Here is a 25352-nt window from a genome sequence, read left to right as displayed (position 1 = left end):
ATTGATGTAATAATCAAAATTCCAAAACAGTATGCTGCATACATTAAAATATTTTAATAATTTTTTTAAATGTTTTTTTAATACCAGAAGAAGCTTTAATATAATGCAAACATATATCACAGTTGATATATGATACATAAAAAAACATAATTTCATGTCATTAATTATTAACTAATTTCTACGTTTCTTAATATTGATCTGGAAAGCATTATATAATGTAGTTATGCAAGGGATTGTTCTTAATGAAAGTTATAATGGTGTTAGAGTCTGGCTGGACTGGGTTTGTAAAGGGTGAAAGCCCAACAGTTCAAAGATACAAGGGACAGTAGTGATGCAAAATACAACTATGGTCAAAAAAAAATTATATATATATATATACACACACAAAAGAACTAACTCACGTTCATGATTTTGATAGCCTTTTTTATTATCAGACTAAAATATAGTTTCAAAGTATTGCTGTGATTTTAAAAAGGAGAAGAGAGAAACTACAATAACTTAGCCTGTTTAGAAACTACAATAATCAAATTATGTCATTCAAACACTACGTCATTCTTCGTGCCCCGGAAAACAACAAACCCGAGCACGCGCTTGAAGCGCGCTGGAAAGCTGACGCAGAATCAGTTGAGCAACCGTCCGCGCGACAAAACCGAAATGGATGAACATACGGGCTCTGATCTGGTATCAGCGCTTATGGGATCAAAACAGCAAATTAGCCACACCCTCTCTAACACAAAATGGGCGTTTGTGGGATTTGATGGATGCGCTAAATGTCCAATGAGAGAGCAGAGCTGCCCTAGCAACTCCACACAGGAACCAATCAAGGAAAATCTAAGGATAAACTCACATTTTTTTCTGTTTAGGGAGGCTGATAGAAGAGAGGGATCGTGGCAGAGAGCTCAATGGACCAGGTTTGCTCGAAATGTAAAGATAAAGATGAACATTTCTTTTATAAGTATAAACAGTCCATTTTAATAAGTTACTTGGCTTATGCTACTATACTGTAAACGTATGAGGGGTCTTTATTTACCTGCTAATGTGACGCAACAGCATCAGTGGATCCACAACCAGTATCTTTGAACAATAGGACAGCTTTAGTGTTGTACTGGACATGGCATTTTAAACAGAAAAGACTAGTGAAGAATATGTAGGTTTGTTTTTAAAACAGTTATATTGTTTAGTTGCACTGGTGGTCTGAGATATTTAACACAAGTCCATCAAAGGACAGTTACATGATGTACCAGAATGGGTCATTGGGCTGATGTGAAGATGAACCACAGGAGCAGCCCAGCAAAAGCTTATGATTTCCTCCTGAAATTCCTGCTGGTTGGAGACAGTGATGTTGGGAAAGGGGAAATACTGGCAAGTCTACAGGATGGGTCCAGTGAGTCACCCTATGGATACAATATGGGTAAGTTTTGATCTCTGTACTGTACAAATGAAACTAAAGTTAGTCGGTCTGCGCATTTGTAAATTAATCTATTATCATGGATTGTAGTTTGTTTAACATTTCTATCATATACACATGATGATCAGAAAGTCTGAATACAACTAGCAAGCATCATGTGTACATCTACAGCACGTATTGTGAACTGTTTCAGTTGTTTTGTCACCAGAAATGTTGTCAATCTAGACAATGTAAACAAAAAATCTTTATACACTGAAAACAAGGGATCGCCATCTGTATTACATTTATTTTAAATATTAAATTTATTATAACAGTTAGTATGCCACATAAACACCAAGATCACATTTCACATCTAGCCCTGGTTTATCCAGCTCTTATTTACAGCTCAGCTCAGCAGTAGTTGTAGTTATTGGTTACTCCCTGTTTTGGAAAAAGTAACTCTTCCCAGGGGACAAAATCAACTGTAGTGAACCCCCCTTTGGGCTTTCACAGCTAAACAACATATTTTTCATGTGTCTTGCTTATAAGGCCAACAACATTCTTTATGTGATGCAAACAAGTGGCTGGTATCACATAACTAACAAAGCACAACATCTTTACATGTATGTAATGACTTGCACATCACTTATTAACTCAGTAGCAACCAGCTCTCGATGTGACAGTCCTTTAGATCTCTTGATTCTTAATAGTTTACATATTTTCTCCAGAATGTCCAGTTTTTTTCTTTTCTCCAGTTTTATTGTTTTTATGCATGCTTGAACAGGACACACTACATGTGCCATTTTTCATTGTCACTGCATTTGGGCAAAGTCCAAAGTATGATAAGCATTACAACAGCTTAGATTACACCGAAGCAATTTAGCAAGTAAATTGACAGCCAACCTGTTCATTTAAGGTCAGAGGCTGACTGAGATCTTGCACAGTTGTGTACTCATTTATCCAAGCAGCTGAGGAAGGAATGCCAGCCACTTTTGAGGAGGGGCAACAGGTTATAGGAACAAAATCATCTTTAGACCAAGAGCCTTTAAATAGTATTTTAATTGCTTGGACAGGCATATTAATATATTCTTAAAAGAACAGTGCACACACACACACACAAATTAGCTAAAATTTACTCAGCCTCTGGCCCTCCAAGTTGTAGATGAGTTTGTTTCTTCATCAACAAATTTCTTCAACAGCTTTGGAGAAATTTAGCATGACATCACTTGCTCACCAATGGATTCTGTGAAGTAAATGGGTGCCATCAGAATGAGAGTCCAAACAGCTGATAAAACAACATCGCAATAATCCACAACACAACTTTAGTAAATCAATTAGTGTCTTGTAAATAGGGATGTAGACTTTTTTTTTAAACAAAATTAGAATGAAAAGGTGTTATTATTGCTTGGACAAAATGCTGCATATTTCTTTGTGAAAGTGAAATATGTCAAATATGTCAAAAACTAAATTGAAATTTTAAAACAAACCACAAATCAAATAAATAAATAAGACAATAAACAAACTAAGGCTTTGCCTGTGCTCTTTCCATTCAAAATTAGAGGCAACCACTGCGTTTGAATCACAATCCAAAGATGCTGAATACATGCAGCATGAGCAGTTTTTCAATCTAAATTAGATTGCATAATTTGACATTTTAAACAAAAACAGAATGCTCTGACTTTAGTTTTGTGAAACTATACTACATAAAACATCTGCACGAAACAAATACAGCAGACGAGCTGAATGAGATGCAAATTCGCTCTCTGACAGCAGGTGGCACTTATGAAACAGCAGTGATACAACGTTTCCTTGGTTACCACTGAAAACAAAGCAGCGCTGCTCTTATGAATGCTAAACTTTAATAAAAACAGCCAGTTCCCCTCAGAGATACATTCATATAAACTCCCACCCCGTAATGTATCACGCTTCGTTTAACATCTCAAACGATTTGAATCGTCACATATTTGTATTGATGTTCAACCGGTTCAGAGTGCATTATTACATCGCTGCTTGTGATGCAAAAAAAGTGTGTTTTTTATAAACAAATCCAAAAAAAAAAGAAATGGTTCAGAAAAACGGGTCACAGGTTCTTTTACGACCCTAGCGTAATGATGTCATTCGCAATGACGTATTTATGTCAAGTCTATCGTCCCGGGCCAGGATGAGAATACACAACACATTCAAATATATGAAGTCAGTAATCATAACTTCAGTCAGTTAAAACATCATCATCATGATCTGATACGTTTTACAGTTAATTTGTGCAAATAAAGCACCCAAATACAGGGACAGGCAGTGATGTGCAAACAAGGATGTTCTGTTCAGATGGTGCTGTGTCACAGTCAGTCATAGTAGGCAGTCATGTACTGTTCAGTAGACACACAAAGTCCTTTAAGACATACAGAACACCCCAAGCAAACACACGCTGATTCAAATCGTCTGCTTTAGTCATTAGTAGAGACTTTTAGACCTGAACTGAAGCATGCCAGAGAAGGTAGAGTTGTGAGAAAATACAATGCGCGTCAGATCCGCATCATGTTCAGCAGCGGCAGCTCTTAAAGCATCCAAAATAACCTAATAACCCAGCTGCTGTGATGTCTGTTAATCAAAGAACAAAAGAAAAAAGAGGAAATCAATAACTTTTGTAGCTTTAAGGATTCATCTATTTAATTTCGAATTTAGTGTTTGATAACTTTAATTTCTGTATATTTCCTACTTGCTGAATATGGAGCCAGATCGGCCTCAAAAATAATACATTTATAAAACTAAATTCATAAATGCACAGCAAAATTTACATTTACAAAATCCGATTCGTAAATTCAAAGCACAATTCATAAATACAGAAGTAAAAGCATAAATATTTCCCCAAATGCTCACACAAAAGCATCTTTTTTTAAACACAAAATTTTGTTTTATAAATGTATTATTTTTGAGGCCGATCTGGCTCCATAGCTGAAGAGCACAGATAAATATGACATTTATTATTGGGTTTATGTAAAGATTGTTTTAAGTTGACTTAAATGATAAGTTTTTATTTTTTAAAGTCTAATAAATGTTAAAATTGATAGCTCTCAATGATACTGTAATGTTGAATGGCTATAGTCAATGGTTAAATATTAGGTAAAAAAAATCCTAGAGACATCAGTAGTGTTGGTATGAGTGATAATCACCTTCAGTCATAAAAAAAGATGTTAAACATTTACTGTCTTTAGGCTTATGAAGTTTCTACATTAATTTGAAAATTGTTTTTTGCAAAATAAAACTATAATTAAAAACTTAAATGTTAGATGGGATTAATCGCAATTAATTTCAGAAAAAATTTGCCATTAATTAGTTACTTTTTTAATCAATTGCCAGTACTAAAAAAAAAAAACATAAAACATGTTTCTTTTGCTCCATCAGTTTCAAAAACGAATGCAGCCAAGCCAATACATCCTCATACAATGATAGGACAGTAATTAAGTCATATTTCCACATATTTCCTGTTTTAAATCTTCTTTTTTGGGTTAACTATTCCTTTAAAGTCAACATGAATTGCCATTCTCAACCCACTTTAGTAATATGACATATTTCTGAGCAAGAAGGGACTTTAGTAGATTGTGAAAAGTGTGTTTTCCAAGCCAGAATGAATAGCCTGCTGTTAACAAAGAAGGAAAGCTGTTTCAGAGTAAGAGAACATTATTGCATTTTGATGATTCATTATGACAGCAAACTTCTTTTTGGAAAAAGGTGCATTGATTAATAATTCACAGTAAGATCATGTGATGTGCGTTAACAAAGCAAATAGGGTCAATTTTGTTTTTATGTTAACTTTAAACTAGTTGATCTTTTCTAGTGCAACAATGATGAAAATTTAATATCCCACTGCAGGCTTGTGAAAGTGACTTCATACTACATTAATTTACATACTCTCTAGAAAAAATATAGCCCCCGTAGGGCCAGTAAACAGCTCTGCCAGGATGCTAATACTTGGAAAACAGTTTCTAAAACATTGGGTATGCAAGCAATTAATAGACCAGTGCTGGAGCTTTTTGCTGTCTAGGTTGCTTACAAGATTCAGAACATTTTCTACATCCTATTGTCATATTTTATAATTTGTGTATTAATTTTGTATTGTAACCTTGGGAGCAACTCTCGAACAAAAATCCTTATAAGTGCATACTGTATGTACATGGACGATAAACTCCATTATGATTAGACAGGGAGAGCTCTTGCCTAACAACCTTGCTAGCAGAAGTCTGTTGGAATTTCTGTTTATAGAGATTATTACAACTGGCCAAAGCTCTTATGTAACTGTGCTCTCCAACTGCTGAGCGAAATGTGGCCGAGCCGAGGGGAATGAGGATGCAGCCAGGTTTTGCTGGCGATAAAGGAGTGGAACATTATTATGTTTATCTAAACACTTGCATGTACCTTTCAAGCCACTTGTTTGTTTGAACGATGAAAAGGGTGCATTGACTGTTGGTTTTAAAGGAAGAGTGACAGTTGAAGCCTTGCAGCTGTTCTTCTCCAAGACAGAAATCAGTTCTGTGCCACTGAAACATTTATCCCACTGTCTTATAAATAACGTACAGGCTGATGTGTTGCTCAATGTGTTTTAGGTTATGTGACGCCTGTGGAGATTAACCCTCTGGGGTCTGAGGGTGTTTTGGGCCCTGGAGAAGTTTTGACATGTCCTGACATTTGTGCTTTTTTCAGTTGCTAATAAACATTTTAATGACTAAGTTTAGTAGCACCATAATCAGCACAAACTGGGCTACAATAATATGTGGGCAGCATGTATGTATGTGATTGTGTTTTTGAGAAAACAACGTTTATGCGTGCTTAGTGAAAAGCTAAAATTTCAGGGTAGACGGCATATTGAATTTTGCACAAATTAAAACAAGGCTGTGAATGGTAGAAGAACAGTCTGTTCTCTGTGTTGTATTGTCTTAGATCACACGTAAGACGATACAACACACATCAAAAAAAGCAAATATTTACTGATTAGGGATGTACTATTTATCGGCACCATATTGGTCAGTGGCCAGTATTAGAGTTTTTGTAATTTGTTGGTATCAGTCAATATTGTGGTAATGAATGTTGTTGTTTTTTTGCATGCTCATTTTCTGTATTATTATTTTTTTTTCATTTAGATCATCTTTGCTATTATCTAACACACTCTTAAGTTAATATTTAAAAACACTAATAATTTTTTAACACTATTAAATATAATCTTGAGAATCTAAAAGGAAATCTTAAAAGGAATATTGATTTTTCATACTGTATATCATGCTATTATGCCTAAATTCACCTATAGCATTTAAAGTGACTGATTTTAGTTTAGTATTTTATTTTTAAAAGGATAGTCCACCCAAATAGTCCACCCAAGTTACTAAATGGTTTTGGTTCCCATTGACTTCCATGGTATGGACAAAAAATACAACGGAAGTCAATGGGAACCAAAAATGTTTAGTTATCAACATTCTTCAAAATATCTATCTGGTGTTCAGAAGATGAAAGAACTGCATACAGTTTTGGAACAACATTAGGGTGAGTTAATGATGACAGAAATTTAAGTTTTGGGAGGACTGTCCCTTTAATTTCTGAAAATGAATATAGAATTTCAGTATCAGCCAATTTTGGTACTGATACAACTCCAGACTTTACTTCATGTGGGTCTACATGATTTAAAAAAAAAAGTTAAATGTACTTTTTATCTGCTTATTTTTATTTTTATTTATTTTTTAATGAGGGAGAAATTACTTTAACTATGATGTCTACCCTGGCTAAGGTCTATGTGAGTTTAATTATGCTGGTTTGAAATCCGGCTGATCTGTTTGATTTTTTTTTTAGGTCAACCACAATGTCTCCACAGGCCACAAAGCAGCTTGCAGTATTTTTGGTTTGTGTATAACTTTGTGACTTGAAGTTGCATGAGGATGGATCAGTAAGTGTTAGCAACTGTTTCCTCCCTCAGCTCTAGATTTTGAACACCATTATCCACGGAGGCTTCATCCTCATCCACTTACTCCCGTTGATCCAGCGTATGTATAATCCCGTCAGAAAAGGTCTATGGCTCTCTGTTGGTTGCTGTGAGGGAGGTGAGGAGAGGTGCAGAGCAGGGTAATTGCGCGGGGAGACAGAAAGAGTTAGTGTGAAAAAATCTGTCAGGATGAATCAGAGCTTGCCCACACAAACAGGAAGACTGCATCCTACAGGCAGACATTTTTATAAAGAAAAAAATACTAGAGAGCTGATGTTATACAGTATTTGTCTAAATGTGATGCTTCACATTGAATTAAATAATTCACAATAAGTCTTTTATCAAAAGCTTGATAAAATATTTATTTTGTGGTGGAAAATATGATGTAAGCGCTGGTCATGTTTATTTGATAAAATATATTTTGTACTGAAGTAAGAGTCATCTAATTAACTTAAGTATTTATTGTTCAACCAAGCCATTTTTAAAGAAATTAATACTTTTATTCTGCTGTGACATATTAATTTTATCAGAAGTGACAGTAAAGAAATTTGCATTGTTACAAAACAAATTTTATTTCAAATAAATGCTGTTCTTTTGAACTTTCTGTTCATCAAAGAATTGTGGGGGGAAAAAATTATTATTGTATCCACAAAAATATTAACCAGCACAACTGTTTTCAACATTTATTATAATGATAATTTAATGTTTCGCATCCAAATCAACATAGAATAATTTCAGTACTTGAAATTCAGCTTTGCTGGAATAAATTCATTTTAAAATATATTAAAATAGAAAACGGTTATTTTAAATTGTAATAATATTTCACAATATTACAGTTTTTACTTTATATTTGCTCAAATAAATCCAGCCTTGTTGAGCATAAAACATAAAAAAAAAAATGAATTTCCTAATTAAAAACCCATTTAACAGATATTATTTGAAGCATAATAATAATAGCCTGTTGCATCACACAAATATAGATTTTTTTGCATTTATCATGTTTTATAGATGTATTATCTGAGACCCAAACAGAACTAATGCATTATTTTTTTTCACTGAGGACTGGACTTAGTACCTGATACTTCATTTTTAATGTGCAGAACATGAGGGTTAAACCTCACCATTAGCGCATACCTTTGGATATGCTGTAACTCTCTAAGTGACCACAGTTCACAGGGTGACTTGGGATTGTGATTGGTTCATTTGATTCCATTCTTTAGTGACATTGATGGTGTTTTCAAATCCTCTTTCTGTGACTTTAATGGAATCTCCCAGTTGTTCCATGTATATTTTCACAGTGTTGGGTTTCATTCTCATCGCAGTGGAATGTGTGATGGGCTCTGAAATTCCCTAGGATAAAGAGCGTTCAGAATACCAGTGTATGTGTGTGGAACCTGGAACCCCCATGGAGGTGACACTAAAGTTTCCAATCTCAGCCCAGGCATCCTCCTCGAGTGTCATGTTCATACCAGCATACGGCACTTTATCGTAGTTGCTGTCACCCAAATGCATGATCAAAAGTGGGACATTGTAAATAAAATATTATTAAGAGTAAAATAATGTAGTCTTTATTTGAACATAATATGCAGTACTTTCCCTGGAACATTGTTCAGGGGTTCAATGAACGAACAAAATTTTGCCCTTCAGACAATTAAAGGGTTAGTTCACCCAAAAATGAAAATTAGCCCATAAATTACTCACCCTTTCTTCTTTCAGACGAATCCAGTCAGAGTTATATTAAAAATTGTCTTTGATCTTTCAAGCTGTTTCATGGCACTCAGCGGGTGTTGCATGCATCAGTCCAAAAGAAGTTAAGTAAAAAGCGCCCATTTATAAAAAAAAGTGTCTCACATGGCTCCGGGGGGTGAACAAAGGCCTTCTGTAGCGAATCAATGTGTTTTTGTAAGAAAAATATCCATATTCAAAACATAATAATCCCTTTAATGTAGCTTGCGCTCACTGTTGTACACGGAAGCAGTTTCCGGCGGATGACGTATGGAGGTCGGCTTTGCGCATGCGCCGCTCAGAAGTGACGCACGCGGAAGCGCAGTGGAGAGATCAAAACGAATTAGACGTACAAAACGAGGATTTGTAAAGAAGAATGTCGGAGGATTTCGATATAAGCCAAGAGGAGACTGGTTTTCCTTTGCTAAAGTAAGGAAACTTTGCTTCCTTTGCCCCTGTTAACAAACTTTGGTTTTTACGAGACTCACTGGCGCATACGCAGCGCTGACCTCATACGTCATCTGCCCAGAGCTGCTTCTGTGTACAACTGTTGGCGCAAGCTACATTAAAGTGATTATTATGTTTTGAATATGGATATTTTTCTTACAAAAACGCTCCGATTTGCTACAGAAGGCCTTTGTTCAACCCCCGGAGCCGTGTGAGACACTTTTTTTTATGGATGGGCTTTTTATATAACTTTTTATATAACTCCGACTGGATTTGTCTGAAAGAAGAAAATCATATACACCTAGGATGACTTGAGGGTGAGTAATTTTTGGGTGAACTAACCCTTTAAATAGCCATATGTAGGGACCAGAATATCATTTAGACTTGGAAGTGGAATCTTTTGACTCGGACTACTAACCAACTGCCTAGAACCCCCTACCACATAATAATAACATGCTAAAAACCAACCAGAAGATATTAGTAATTGCATAGTAACACCCTGGCAACCAGTCACATAGTAAAATTTTTTAATTTGTTTGGAAAAAATCTCTTATGCTGACCAAGGCTGTATTTATTTAATCATAAATACAGTAAAAACAGTAATAATGTGAAATGCTATTGCAGTTTAAAATACCTTTTTTTCTATTGTAATATATTTTAAAATCTAATTTATTCTTGTGGTAGCAAAGCTGAATTTTCATTAGCCATAACTGCAGACTTCAGTGTCACAGAATCTTTCAGAAGCCATTCTAATTTGCTAATTTGGTGCTCAAGTAACATTTCTGAGTATAATCAATATTGAAAACAGTTGTGCTGTTTAATATTTTTGTGGAAACCTTGATAAATATTATCATCAAAATTATTTGAGGAAAATTAACATCAAAAGAGCAGTATTTATTTGAAATATAAATCAATGTAACATTATAAATGACTTTACTGTTACACGTAAAGAAAATGTTGATCAATTGAATGCATACTTGCTCATTAAATTTCTTACTAATGCAAAAATCTTACTGACCCCAAACATTTGACTGTTTAAGGTGAAATGTGTATTTATTTATTTTTTAGCTTATAGTATAGTTTAATGTACATATAGTTTAATGTTTGCTGTGTTATGTGAACATTCTAACCTGCCTTATTGGCTCAACCAATAGTGTGAATTTGGAGAGGTACTGTCTATTTTTTTTTAACCAAAGTCATTACTTTTGCAGTTGCACTTGGTGATGCTAGTACTGCAGAAATTAGACACTTCACTTTTAATAATTTTACTATTCTTCTTCACTTGTAGGAATTGACTACAAGACAACTACCATACTGCTCGATGGACGCAGAGTCAAGCTCCAGCTTTGGTGAGTAGCTTTACATCACAGTTACTTTTCCTTTTGAACTGGAAACCCATGACTGCAGCACCTGACAGAACCTAGAAATACATGTTGAACTTTAAAGTTTCAACTTGATTTCCTCCTATTATCTTCTTGAACTCAAAACGAGCATGAAGAGAGATTAAAGATCACCCCCTCCATTCCATCATGCCTGTGTACACTCAATAAGATCCCGTTGGTTTCCAAAATATGAAGTGAACATGCCAAACGTCTGGCTATGTTAATTATAGTGCTCCTCAACAAACTCTTCCGATGAAAAATTCAGCCAGGTCAATCCCACTAGCCTTGCCTAGAACTTGTTTATAAATTCTACTGCATTTTAAGAGAACTGAGCTTGTTGCAATAATCTGGAATCAATTATTGATATTCTGGCCTTGACAGACGAGGCATTTTAGAGCAGAGTGTTTGTGATACTCCAGCCCTTCCCGCTGCAACATGACTGGCACATCTTGGTGCTGCGCTCAGCTCTGGATGGTGAATGATTCATTTCACTGCTCCTACTCAAAGTCTGCCGCCCTGGCACCAACCACAGAGAGCTCCACATGCCACCAGGCAGAGGCAAAGACAATAGCTACAGATGTATTGAAGAACAGAATTAAGATGAATGTGTTCTTTGTCATGCGGACCCTCTGTGTTGTGTTGTTTTTTTGCAGGGACACCTCAGGACAAGGCAGATTCTGCACCATATTCCGCTCATATTCCAGAGGAGCACAGGTATAACGGCAATTAATTATGAAAACACTTTGGAAAAATACAATGAATAGCTATTTATAATAAAAGTTATTATAATTATAATTAATATATTCATATAAGAATATTTACAATTATTTATTTGAATTAATTTAAATAAAATGTTACGTTATTTTTTATTAATTTATTCATAAATGTAAATATAATAAATGTAAAATATTTTTACATGATTTATCAGTCACCATTTGTGAGTTTGTGAATAGCTGTCTTAGATGTAGATAATTTAAGTTATATGTAAAAATAGTTTATTATTTTATTTATAATTATAGTTATTCATTTAAAAATAATTAATTTAAATTATATTTAAAAATATATAATTTTCATTATTTTCTTTATAATTGTTATTATTATTGTTTATAATTGCTATTATATTTTGTTATGATTTTAGACATCATTTGTGTGGTTGTGTGTAAGCCCATTGTATATCATATGCAAAGAGACTTTAGGAAATGGCTTTTTCTAGACAGTTGTTAAACACTCCACCCAATGACCAGCAGTTCCTTTTGAAAGTGTGGTATGCTATAAATCGGAGTGGACTGGTATTGTTGACATGACATTTCCTGGCTCTGGCAAACACAGATATCCTAATAACAGAAACTCTTGGGGCAAAGCCACAGTCTGTATTGACATTACATCGTAAACGTCTCTGCCAGCAATTTTAGTCACATACTGCATGAGATGTTAAATAACACCACGTCTAGTACCACCCTGACTTTGAAAAATGTTGATCATCTAATTCGATCTCAAAAGCTTATGGTCTAATTTTTTTCTTTCATTTTGAATTGAAAGTGCATTTAAGTTTTAATTTTGTTTCTCAGGGTGTTATCCTTGTATATGACATCACAAACCGGTGGTCTTTTGATGGCATCGACAGATGGATTAAAGAGATTGATGAGGTAAAATCAGGTCAAAACTACTGTAGTTACAGTATTTAGCATGTTAAATATGCAGTGCATTATGCTTATAAAAAGACATGAGGTCATACTAGTGGCTTTTAAATTACATTGAATAAAACATAAGCTAGTCATCTTGAGAAAGTGCTAATAGATGTGCATCACTGTATTTTAGGAAATGTGCATGTTATGCAACTCAGTAACAACAGTTATATTTATAATCATTGCAATCATACATGATAGTAACAGAGGCTCTGTAACTAATCTGTGTAGCTTGCAGGGGGCTGATGATGCGCACAGCATTTTCTTTCAAAATTGCTTTATTATTAAAGTGATTGTCTTGACATAATAATATAAAACAAATCAGCAAAGCACTTATGTCCTGAAGAGTTTTTGTTGTTGTTGTTTTTACCCAGCATGCACCAGGTGTTCCCAAGATTCTGGTGGGAAACAGGCTTCACCTGGCCTATAAGCGTCAGGTGACCACCGAGCACGCCCAGGCTTTCGCAGAGCGACTGGGCGTCACATTCTTTGAGGTCAGCCCTCTCTGTAACTTCAACATTACTGAGTCCTTCACTGAGCTGGCCCGAATTGTGCTCATGAGGCATGGTATGGAGCGACTTTGGAGACCCAACAAAGGTAACAAGCTTCTATGGTCAGGCTTCATATAAAAAATAAAAATAAATCATTTTATTTATAATAGGGCTATGTCTTTTACATTCAGACATGTATGATATGGACATTATCTAACTGGGACTCAGAGGTTCACTTTTGTAGCGATGTGATATCTTAAAAATATAATAACACAAAACAATATGGAAAGTGGACTGATATTTTGTAATTATCATATGTATTTGATTGATTATTTCTTGTAAATTTCAGGAAAAAATTCAGTTACTTTACAAAACACTATTATTTTCTTTTACAAGAAATATATATTTAGTAAGAATATTTTATGTCTTTTGTATAAGGACTTATTTTGGGGAGTTACTAGAGGTGAATAGGTTAAAAAAATATATATTCTTATGAAATACAGTATATTCCTATTAAATTATAACATTTCTTTTTATTATTCTCATTTTGACTATCTTTTTACATTACAAGTTACTTCAAAACATGTTAATATCAAAAATTAAACACTAAGATATACTATAAGATTGGGAACAAAATTATTTTGCCCATGTTTACACATTGTATAATCTGAATGCAAAAATAATTTAAACAAATCATTCTCTATCAAAATATCCTATTTAACATAATTAAGAAACTAAGTGCAGGAATTTATATGTTTAGTAGCAGTGTGAAATACTAATTCATATGCGTATATGTCCTTACAGAAACACAGCATCTTTTTTTAAATTTTTGAATAATATGTTAAAGAAGAAATTTGTAAATGAATTGTTGATGACCTCAGCGGGATAACATAACATAATATAATATAATATAATATAAAACAATATAATTATATTATATTATATTTTTAATGCCAAACAGTATCATTCTGTGAAAATACATTTTATTTTATATTTTATGTATTTTTTTTAAAGAATTATTGCAGTGAAAATATCGCTTTTCAGTTACAGAAATGTAAATCAAATGAAAAGACCATTGCTGTCTTGTTTTACTACACTTCCATCAACATCTCCCTATGACTCATTATGTTGTTGAGGTTGGAAATGTTCTCTCCGGGAATTAAAAAAAAAACTTCACTATAAATGCTTTTGACATTAAATGATGTATTAAGGAGCTCTGTAATAGAATAACGCAGACCTTTTAGTGGAGCCTTTTCTGAGAATGACCACATAAGCAACAGCAATACAAGTTTTTTTCCTCAGACCAATGCTCCAATTATGTATAGTCCAAAGGAATGCTTTAGAAGCCTGAAGTATGCAAAGCTTTGAGGCTTTATACTGCTCACAGCGGAGACACCCAGTGTTCAAATATCAATGTAACAGCCAGCCTCCCACACAGCACATTTCAGCTCTTAATAATCATAGTTTTGGTTAACGTTAGAAGAATGCTTTTAGGAACAAGGTCAAGCGATACGAAAACATTTACTTAGCTTAGGTTAAGACTTTTGAATAAAACATTATATGTTTATTTTGACTTGAGATTATTTAAAGGCCAAGTAATATGATAAAATAACTTTCCATTGAAGTTTCCATTGAATGACTTCATCCTTTAAAGACAAACATTGCTGACAGACTATTATAAACCATATAATGACAGATTTGAATTTGTGCATAATTTTATGAAGAAATAATATCTTAAAGGGGTCATATGATGCGATTTCAAGTTTTCCTTTCTCTTTGGAGTGGTACAAGCTGATTGTGCATAGATAAGATCTCTCAAAAGACTCAAAACCAAAAGAGATATTCTTTATCAAAGTTAAGACTGCCACGCCCCCCTAAAACGGCTCGTTCTAACACGCCCCCACATATCTACCTCACTATGTGGAAATATTTGCATAATGCGGCCCAAATGTGCACGCAAAGAAAGAAGGCGTGGTTTCAGTAACCGCAGTTAGTGTTGAAGCAGCATGTCAGGGAGACGCTGTGTGTTTCAGTGCGAAAGCAAAAGCACTTTATTTGGCCTTCTGAAAGTAGATGCATTTAGGAATATTTAAGATTACTTACAACAGAACAGCAATGCATTTTATGGACGACCGTTTCGTGAACCTAGGCGAGGAGGTAATTCTGACTTTGCTATGACAATCTGGCACTTCTGAATCAGCTACTGTTTTGTTATTAGTTTAAGTATTTGCTATTGACTGTTCAAATGCAGAGTTTTGCACATCGTGCGTGCATGTGAGAGAGAGAGAGAGGGGAGGAGGGGAGGGTCACATCACAGTGGAGGCAGCTGTCTTAACCGTGGCTTGTGTACTGCAAACACATACCAGCTTCATCACTGTGTCTGTCACGCGACTCTGTTCCCCTTTCGGGCTCTGTCTTTACATTTATTTTGAAAGATGAAGCTCGCGATTATGGTAAGGGACGTTACATTTCCGACGAGTGCTTGCGGTGTTCGGCCAATCACAATGCACTGGGTCAGCTGGCCAATCAGAGCAGACTGCGCTTGTCGGAAGGAGGGACTTTGTAGAAAACGAAGCATTTGAGAGAGTCGGGGCATAGAGGACCTACAATAATGTACAGTATTTGAAAAATAATGTGTTTTTTGAACATTAAAGCATGTCAACATATTCTGTTACACCAAATACACAAAATAATGATCTTTAAAAAAGCATCATATGACCCCTTTAACATTTTTCCATGCCTGTGAACTGAGGATGTTTTTATGGTCTCTAATATGTTGCATTTAACCTGATCCTGTTCTTTTCTTTTGTCCAGTGTTGAGTCTGCAGGACCTGTGCTGTCGTTCTATTGTTTCCTGCACTCCAGTGCACCTTGTGGACAAACTTCCTCTTCCTGTTGCCTTAAAGAGCCATCTGAAGTCCTTCTCCATGGCCAACGGTCTCAACGCCAGGATGATGCACGGCCGTTCCTACTCGGTCATAGCTAGTAGTGCTAAAAAAAGGAACGGAACCAAAAAATCCAAAATCATCTATCCGCCACTGAGTCCATCCCAGAACTGCACACGGACGAGCTGCAAGATTTCATAGATCAATGCAGTTGCTGTACTTACAATACACACTCACAATGCAATTTAAACAAGGAGCTAGTGTTCAAAACCACCACGGTCTTACAATAAATAAGAATAAGCGAGACAACTGTGGCCTGTGAGGGCTTTGATATATTAAGTGTTTGACCAACTTGATCAACATGTTATTTAAAATATCCTCCTGGCCATATCCAATTGTGATCGCTGGATAGATGTAAGAGAGAGGATCTGTTTCTAAGTGTTGCCAAGCTTTTATAATGCTCTGCATTGTTTAAATATGTACAAGTTCTTTGTCTTGTAAATGTATTGATGGTACTGCATTTTCCTGTGGAGGACTCTTTTTGCTACTGAACTTGGACCAAGCCAGCAGGAGAAACAGACAGCTTTCCTGTTTTGTGATCACTTTCAAAATGGACCTTACTGACAAGTAATACCAGCTTAATTTCCTTTAATACTTTTATTCAAACACTTTTCAGGGGCTAAGAGAGTCAAGGTTGAGACACGCAGCTCTTTGTATTGTGTATATAATTTGTTTTGTTTGATACTATATTGTTAAATTCTTAATTATTGTGATACACTTGATCTGTGACCAATATTGTTTTTAAACAATACGTTTATATGGGAAACACACCAAAGACGTGGAAGATTAAAATGTGGCTTAATTTGTCACATTGAACACAACGCTAATATTTCAGATTCATTTACACTGCAAGCAAACAGAAATTTCTAACATGCTATCATATCAGGTTTTAAATAAAGATCAGTGAAAAAATCAAGAGGTCATGTTGTCTTTTATTAACTATATGTTCACTAGAGGGCAGTGTTTTCTTGTAGGTCAGGGGTGCCCAAACTCGGTCCTGGAGGGCCGGTGTTCTGCAGAGTTTAGCTCCAACTTGCCTCAACACATCTGCCTTCAAGTTTCTAGTATGCCTAGTAAGAGCTTGATTAGCTGGTTCAGGTGTGTTTAATTGGGGTTGGAGCTAAACTCTTCAGGACACCGGCCCTCCAGGACCGAGTTTGGGCACCCCTGTTGTAGGTGGTCTTGAAATTTCTACCTAGCTTAGTAGCCTACTGTAACTGTGGTTTTAGAGTTGTGGTAGAGAAAGGAGGGTTTGGTGAAAAGAAATTAAATGATTATTCCAAAAGGAAGCCTTGAATTACTGAGGCTAGAGTTTAAATAATGTCTGTGACATTACTGTCGATTAGCACACAAAGAATGTGACCAGTCCTTCAGCACACCAGACTGTTACCGAAATTTTAAAAGTACTGAGAAGTGTTTATTGTTTGTTTGGTTATCTGTTTAAGTGTTTTAACGCCAGTTCTTCCATACGTGTGGTATATGAGTGAGAGTTGTCTAAATATAAATTTTAGTGTGGGTCTTAGGACCACTGTTTTAGCCCCTTTCCGATATCCTTCTGCGTTTAACGCCATCCATGGTCAAAACAAAAGATAAATTGGATATAACTTTCCACAGACAAGGTTAGTAAGACGTTTTTATGACACTTTTCTCATTTTTATATGTAAAAGTTTCAGGTCTTGTGGCAATACTTTAGAAATCGTGTGTATGTTAACGTTTCCCCCCCTAAAATATCACCAATCAAAACATTTTGATAGTGGCGTATGAATAGGCGAACAACACTGGGCAGGAAAAGAAGAAAATTCTTGCGTCACCATTTGCTACAGTATGGGCCAAGTTTTATATATATATATATATAATTACATTTAAATTGAATATATTATTTTTGTTTGATTTTGACAGCTCTTTGGAGTATTATTTTATTGGGACAAAAATATCTTACCTAACATTTCATCTATCACTGTAACAAATCAAATCCAAAATATAAATGCATCTATATTTTTGGATCAAAGGAATGCCAATTCTCCCTAATTCTAAAAGTTTTGAAAAACACATACTGAAGGTTTGATCCCGATCAAAGTCAAGAAGTGATCTGATTTCAGAATCCTTCCCCCACTTCTTTTGAACAAATGATGTTCTTCTTTTGAAGCCAAACTTTGAAGACGCACTTAGTATTTTTGTTTATGTTAAGTCTGCCAATATCAGATAAAAACTAGAAAAAGATGAAACACAAATTTAAACATTTAAATGTTCCATATAGAAAGTTAAGTTATATTCATGTGAGTGTGCATAATTTTAAACATTTTTAATTCCTTTTTAATGGTTCAGAATTATCTTGGCTTAAAATCTAGTATGTCAAATTACTATGTAGGAAAGAATATTTCAAATTTAGTCTGGGGTTCAGATTATGACTTACTTTCCAAAGAATGCAACTGAGCACTTACTTTCAAATCTGTATAAGAATCGGTATAATAATCATATCTGTATAATTTATATTCTATGATGTGCAATAAAAAGCATAGAACATAGAGGGGCTGAACAGTGCATAAATCCATAATTATTAAACAACCTGCAGAGGGCATACTTCACACATTTATGCGCTTAGAACAATATAAGAACTGCTTTGGATCCTGTATGCAACCTGCTGTTGGCACCTCAGCAATATTTCACTATTTCATAAAAAATGTAGGTGGTCTGTCAAGTTCCAGTTTTGCCTTCTGGTTTCTTACATTCAGTGTTGCCTATTTGAGATCAATTTAAAATACGTATTGGCCATCTTCACATAGATGCAGTGTAATATTCTTCAATTGTTCTTATCCATTTGTCAAAATGTTGTCATACGATATGAGATGAAGTATCATGGGAGATGGATATGGTATCTATGATGACACTGTCTGACCTGCACATGTATTGGTCATATAATATAATACTGATAAGGGCATGCCTTCCTTCAAGGCACAGGGCGAGTGACCCTGTCACTGTAAGACAAATGGCTGACCTGTACAGCTAATAGAAGGCCGAGAACAGGCATGTGCATGTGCACATGCATATGCTCTTATATAGTGACGCATTGGATTAGTGGACCCATTTATATTCTATGATGTGCAATAAAAAGCATAGAACATAGAGGGGCTGAACAGTGCATAAATCCATAATTATTAAACAACCTGCAGAGGGCATACTTCACACATTTATGCGCTTAGAACAATATAAGAACTGCTTTGGATCCTGTATGCAACCTGCTGTTGGCACCTCAGCAATATTTCACTATTTCATAAAAAATGTAGGTGGTCTGTCAAGTTCCAGTTTTGCCTTCTGGTTTCTTACATTCAGTGTTGCCTATTTGAGATCAATTTAAAATACGTATTGGCCATCTTCACATAGATGCAGTGTAATATTCTTCAATTGTTCTTATCCATTTGTCAAAATGTTGTCATACGATATGAGATGAAGTATCATGGGAGATGGATATGGTATCTATGGTGACACTGTCTGACCTGCACATGTATTGGTCATATAATATAATACTGATAAGGGCATGCCTTCCTTCAAGGCACAGGGCGAGTGACCCTGTCACTGTAAGACAAATGGCTGACCTGTACAGCTAATAGAAGGACGAGAACAGGCATGTGCACATGCATATGCTCTTATATAGTGACGCATTGGATTAGTGGACCTGTCAGCTTCTGATTACAGATAGCCTGGGATTACACAATATTTGTATTTTAAAGACAACCAGTTCGAAGGGAGCATAATTTGCTTTTTGGGTTAAAATTATTTCTTAATATGAAATTTGAGTGTTATGACAATTAGAGATTAGACTGTACAGAAATAGAAATCTACTTGCTTATACACATCACAGCATGTTACAGTCTAAACCACAACTTAAACATTAGCTTCTTGCTGTTGCAAGTTTAACTAAGAACCAGCAATTGCAGTAACAACCAATAGCTTACAGCAACAAGCAAATCTAGCGACAAACATGATACTGAACACTAGATAAGCCCTAACAATCAAGCAAAATCCCAATACCCTAATAGCTTTAAAACAAAAGACCTTCTGAAATAGCATAGACTGAGGCAGCATGCCCTTTAAGAAGAGAAGCAGTGAAGGGGTGCTCTTCTTTAATAAGCAGCTGAGAAGAGCAGCATGCCCCTTTAATGCAGTACAGCATATGGTCAATACCTGAAGTTTAGGCAACAGCATGTTGCCCTATCCAGATAATCGTTAGCATTTAATAACACCTTTAGTAGCAAAATCTACATACTACAAGTTAAGTATCAAGCACATTACCGATACACTGTATAGCTTTAAGCAACAGCATATCACAGACTTAAACACAGGATGTGTTTAATGAAACAGCATCCTCAATACTAGATGAGCCTTAAGCAGCAAGCCTGCTTCATATCAGACAGTCTTAAACAGATTTAAAAACAAGTCTCAGCTGTGGTATGTTTAAACGGTAACGTTAATGTTACCAGTGTGTCAAAGTACAACCAATAAGCCTAAGCTACGGCGTGCCTAGCAAACCAACATGTTACTGAACAACTAGCCATAAACAACAAGCAATATTTGACAATAGCATATTTGCCAACATAGCGTTAAGCAAATGAAATAAGAAACTTAGCAGGAAATGTTGCTTAATAATATATTTATGGGGGAAGCATCACCCCAGGCTCAGCAAGTGAGGAACCAGAGGAAAACGAGTTACCTGTATTTTTATTTTTTATTTTTTTAAAGGCGCTGCTTGTACTGCTTAGAATAATTGGACTATATTTAAATCACTTGTGTCCATTTGAGCGCTCAGTCATAACCTTCCAATCACCACCGAAGAGTTTTATTTTTTTTATAAATGAACATAGCTTGATCTCAGCCAAGCTATGATCAAGATCAAGATCATCAAGATCAGCCTAGATCAGCCAAGATCATGCTTATAATTTCCTCTGAAGCAAGCTGAAAAGCTGCTGAATAATACTGAATACAGCTTATATAGGAATGCCACGATAGGTGTCGTATCCCTATAGGTAGATGTGATCAGCTGAGAATCAGCTGATGCAAGCTTGACTCACGTGACCTGCCAGAACTAACGCTAAAGCTTACTTAATAATTTGCACGGTTTGATGTGATATGAGCTCATTTAGATTAAATCACCATTGGTAGCGCGATTTATTGTAATGTTTTTTTCCTCAGTCGGTCAGAACAAACGTGACAGACTTGTTACTTACTTGTTCAGATGACAATATTCGGTGAAAATGCTTATTTGGGTCATATATTCCAATATGTAGGCTAGAATCTGTGAGTGCAAAGTACAATATCCACACCGGTGCGTTGACTGACTGCCACACATACTCCTCAAAACATTAGATTAATCCGCGCTGGAGCCGTGCCGACTCACAACCCACGCAAGGAAGATAACACAGCTGCAATTGCAGGTTTTCAAACAGAGATGGCGACAAAGAGGCAAAACGCACAGACCGCAGCTTCAACATTACAAAAGATTAGGCCAATTTTATTGATATATATTAATTTATATATAATTAAGTTGTTAATATATAAATATATATTAATATATGTATAAAATAAATGGCTAATTACTTTACATTTATTTATATTTAAATATTTAATCTCTGAAAGTCACTATAGATTTTATAAATAAATATTGAGATTGTTCAAATGAAGATTGCAATTGTTCAGAAAATTTATATTTTTACCTAGCCCATCACTCCCTCTAATATTAGTATATAATATATATTTTACTTTATTTTTAATGTTTAATATTGAGATACACTCTTCGCAAGTTAAGATACGCTATTCATTTTAAGTATAAGCACTGTGGTACTATAAAAACATTGCTCTTTTTTTTAGCAAAATTGGCTCAACCAATGGTATAAGTTTGGGGTGGGACTATCTGTTTGTCCAACCAGTGAAAGACAGTTATGAGTGATCAGGAAGCCTGTTTGAAAACACTAGTGCTGCAAAAATTACAGTCTCCACCTTTAAGATTAGTCAAATAGCCATTCAGGCTACCTTAAAAAATGTTGTAAATGTAAAGTATTACACATACCATATTTTCCAGGGCAACAACAAAAATGCTAAGTTAACTTTGTATTCAGTATTCCATGTGTCCATGTTTTTCTGCTTATCTCATAACTGCCATGAAAGCTGGAACAGGCCTTTATTTTATTAGCTGTGTTCTCACGTTTCGTTTCATAGATAATATTTGCACTCCAATGAAATATTCATGATGAGTCTCTATCTCTCGTTCCTTTAAATGGTGCTCCAGCATAGCTCATGTCAAAAACATAATTTGTCTCCTTTGATAAATATTAGATCTAGTCTTGTGCTGATTATATCATGCAAATTTGCATAGCCCCTCACCGCAGGCTACATTGTCCACACGGTCAGATAAGGTGCGTTGCATCGAGCCACAGTGTTTGGATAGTATATCTCGCATCGGTCTCTGGCTGAGAGCACGGTGAGCCAAAAAACAGACAAATAGTGCACAGGTGTGGCTGCGCATATGGAGTCAAAGCTCATCCCACCTTGCAGACAGCCATCTGGCCGGCACAGAAAGATCTGCTTCAAACTTTATGGTCATTAAGCTTATCCAGTTGTCTATCCCTCTGTCCTACCAATCCCTGTGAAAACCACTGTCGTTGTTAAAGTGAGAGTTGCAATCCTTTTACAGTTGGCTGTTAATAATTAATTTGCAATTAATTCAGCTTTGATTTAATGGAGTTGTCAAACCATGTTAAGTGTCTATTTTTGGAAACTAGACCACCAGGTAGTGTGTGTGTACCTACAGAGTGCAGAACAGTCATGACTATGACATATTTATGAGGACAAAGGATACTTTCATGCTTTATTTCCATGTTCGGATGAACCCTGCGTATTTACTTATCCCATTGGGGATCTTTGTTTCTTTTCTTCGCAGACCACTTGAAGATTTTCCTTTTATCTCCCATGTGAATACCACTCTTTCTTCTCCCGTTTGTCATCTAAGAGCAACAATACAGTGTGTGCAAATTCATTCAGACAGGATGATCATGAAATATGTGCTTTAGTCTCTAGAGAAGCTAAAGGTGGAATATAAATTTAAATAACATACGTTGAGTATTTAAATGAAGGGACATGTGCTTGCTCTCTCTCTCTCAGACAGAAGAGCACTTGTGTTGTTGACATGTAGACCTTTTCTCTCAAACCTATGAGTGCAAGGAAGAGGCTTAGATGTAAAAATTGTTTCCATGCAAATTTGGAGTGTCCTTCAAAAAATGCAGAGAATAAAATGAAGACCTGTCTGTAATAGTTGTGCATCTATTAGTAAGCTATTTCCTACTAGGGATGGGAATCAGATAGGACTGGAAAAAAGAGGTTTGTAGTGCTGTTAAAGTCTGAAGAGGTGTATAATGGCTGCCATGACTCTCTCTCTGGATAGTAACAAAGTTCTGTAGCTATATGCAGTCACATCAAGAATGACCAGTATAAGTCATTCATTATCCTTTTTCTCCTTTATGATTTTCTTTCTTGTCTAGGCCTATAGGTGGCAGCAAGATGATTCCACTGAGGATCAGCAGGTTTTCCTGGTGTGCTTTGATAGATTTTTAGGATTTCAGTCTTAGAAGGGGCTCGACCCCTTAAAAAGAGCATGAGTTGATGTGGCTCAAAATACTTTTTTTTTTTTGTTTGAAGTTTGAATCTTGATCAAGGCTTACTTTTACTTACTTTACTGTTTTTTTAAGTAGCTGTACGTCAGTAATAATGGTGTATCTGGTAAGGCTGTTTTTTATTTTCTGATTGCATTGGATTATAGAGCATTTGTTAGAGAAACGCACATGTCTGTGAAAGCTGTGTGCGGGCAGCGCTCTGTGGCCTAACACTGGAGGGAAGGATCGTACATAATGTTAAGAACTTTAACGTTTTGATTTGTAATGACATAATGACTGGTAAGGGTGAGGACTTCAAGTGAAATAATTGCAGATGCTATAGCTATTCCAGATGCCCTTTTCAGCAAACATGAAGTGAGATCACATGATCACAAGAGTGCTGACAGCTGAGTTAATTGCAGATTTTTGAGGTGGCTGAAATGTAAATGGGAGATTGAAGTCCCCCTAAGTACGGTCTAATGATTGATACCATTACTTTAAAAAGGCATGAAATATAATGGCAGCATATGCTTTAGGGCTGTTCTTTACTCAAAAACAAAATTCGATCCCCTAAAATTGAAGTACTCGTACTGTATGTTCATGCACAATATGAATTATGAAATGTAATTATTTTTTTTGCTTTATTGTAAAGAAAGACCTTATTTTCAGCAGTTAATAGTTGAAGAATAAAGCAAAACAGAACAAGTCATGAACTAGTTTTTAATGGTTATTCTTTGGAGCTTAAACGGATGGTCCACCCATCATTCCAAACCAGTATGTGTTTCTTTCTTTTGTGGAACTCAAAAGAGGATATTTTGAGGATTTGTGGGAACCAAACAATATTAGAGCCCATTAACTTTTATTGTATACAATATATGGGAAAAAAACATATATGGGCAAAAATACCTGATACATTACTCAAAATATCTCCTTTTATGTACTACACAGAAGAAAGAAAGTCCAGTTTTGGACATGAGGGTGAGTAAATGATGATAGAATTAAAATTGTTGCATGGAGTATCCCTTTAACTGCATTTGAGCCCATTCAAACTTTGTACACCATCATATAAAAGACCTTTTCTGATTTCATACCAGGACAAATATAGTTTAGCATTTCTATTTATGTCCCATGTGTATCATTTTTGTCAAATCACACTTTTGAGTTCATGAGTAATTGCAAATTTACATACTATAAATAACTTTTCAGTATTTCTGGTTGCCACTGAAATATTATGCTGTCATGTGGAACATTTGAGAGGAGCATGAGGAGATTGTCTCCATATCTATCCAAATGTATGTCATATCAAAACTTGTCTCGTCTGTTAATATTGTTTATAAGATGTTGTCATGTGTTAAAGGCTTGAAGCAAAGTCACGGTCAGAATCGAGACTCTTTTGATTTCTTCCAGTTGCTTCTCGGGGGAGTTTTGCAACAAAGTTAACCCTGCTGCACGTTTCCTTCTCTTAGTAAAGTCTATCTAAAAATAGACAGCAGCACAGCAAAAAAATCTGAAATGTCACATTTCATAGATGAAAGACGAAAGATTGGATTTATTTATATGCATGGCAATATTTATGTATTTTCACAATGTTGCTATTTTCCACTTTCAGTCCATCTGATGCAGTGTAGATCTGGCAGTTTCCTGCCTTTGGCATGTTAGCTGCAGATGCTAAGACACCTGATGGA

General features: G+C 35.4%; 1 protein-coding gene and 1 long non-coding RNA gene across 2 annotated transcripts; one reads left to right on the top strand and one right to left on the bottom strand.

The window, feature by feature from the left end:
• Positions 1-872: 872 nt before the first annotated feature.
• LOC107581579 (uncharacterized) lies at positions 873-23863 on the bottom strand. Its single transcript, XR_001608847.1, has 3 exons — positions 23853-23863; positions 7568-7574; positions 873-1074 (listed from the first exon to the last, which is right to left on the bottom strand). It is a non-coding gene; the product is annotated as an uncharacterized lncRNA (long non-coding RNA).
• On the top strand, positions 908-16929 carry LOC107581578 (ras-related protein Rab-40B-like). The gene is made up of 7 exons (XM_016267193.1): positions 908-924; positions 1182-1411; positions 10813-10873; positions 11560-11620; positions 12475-12552; positions 12966-13188; positions 15897-16929. Exons 2-7 carry the CDS (start codon positions 1246-1248, stop codon positions 16166-16168), a joined length of 861 nt encoding a protein of 286 aa, XP_016122679.1. The 5' UTR covers positions 908-924; positions 1182-1245; the 3' UTR covers positions 16169-16929.
• Positions 23864-25352: the final 1489 nt, after the last annotated feature.

This window comes from Sinocyclocheilus grahami, unplaced genomic scaffold (assembly GCF_001515645.1).
Source record: "Sinocyclocheilus grahami isolate Dianchi unplaced genomic scaffold, SAMN03320097.WGS_v1.1 scaffold36.1, whole genome shotgun sequence".
Lineage (NCBI taxonomy): Eukaryota > Metazoa > Chordata > Actinopteri > Cypriniformes > Cyprinidae > Sinocyclocheilus > Sinocyclocheilus grahami.
This window is presented reverse-complemented; position numbering and strand designations above follow the sequence as displayed.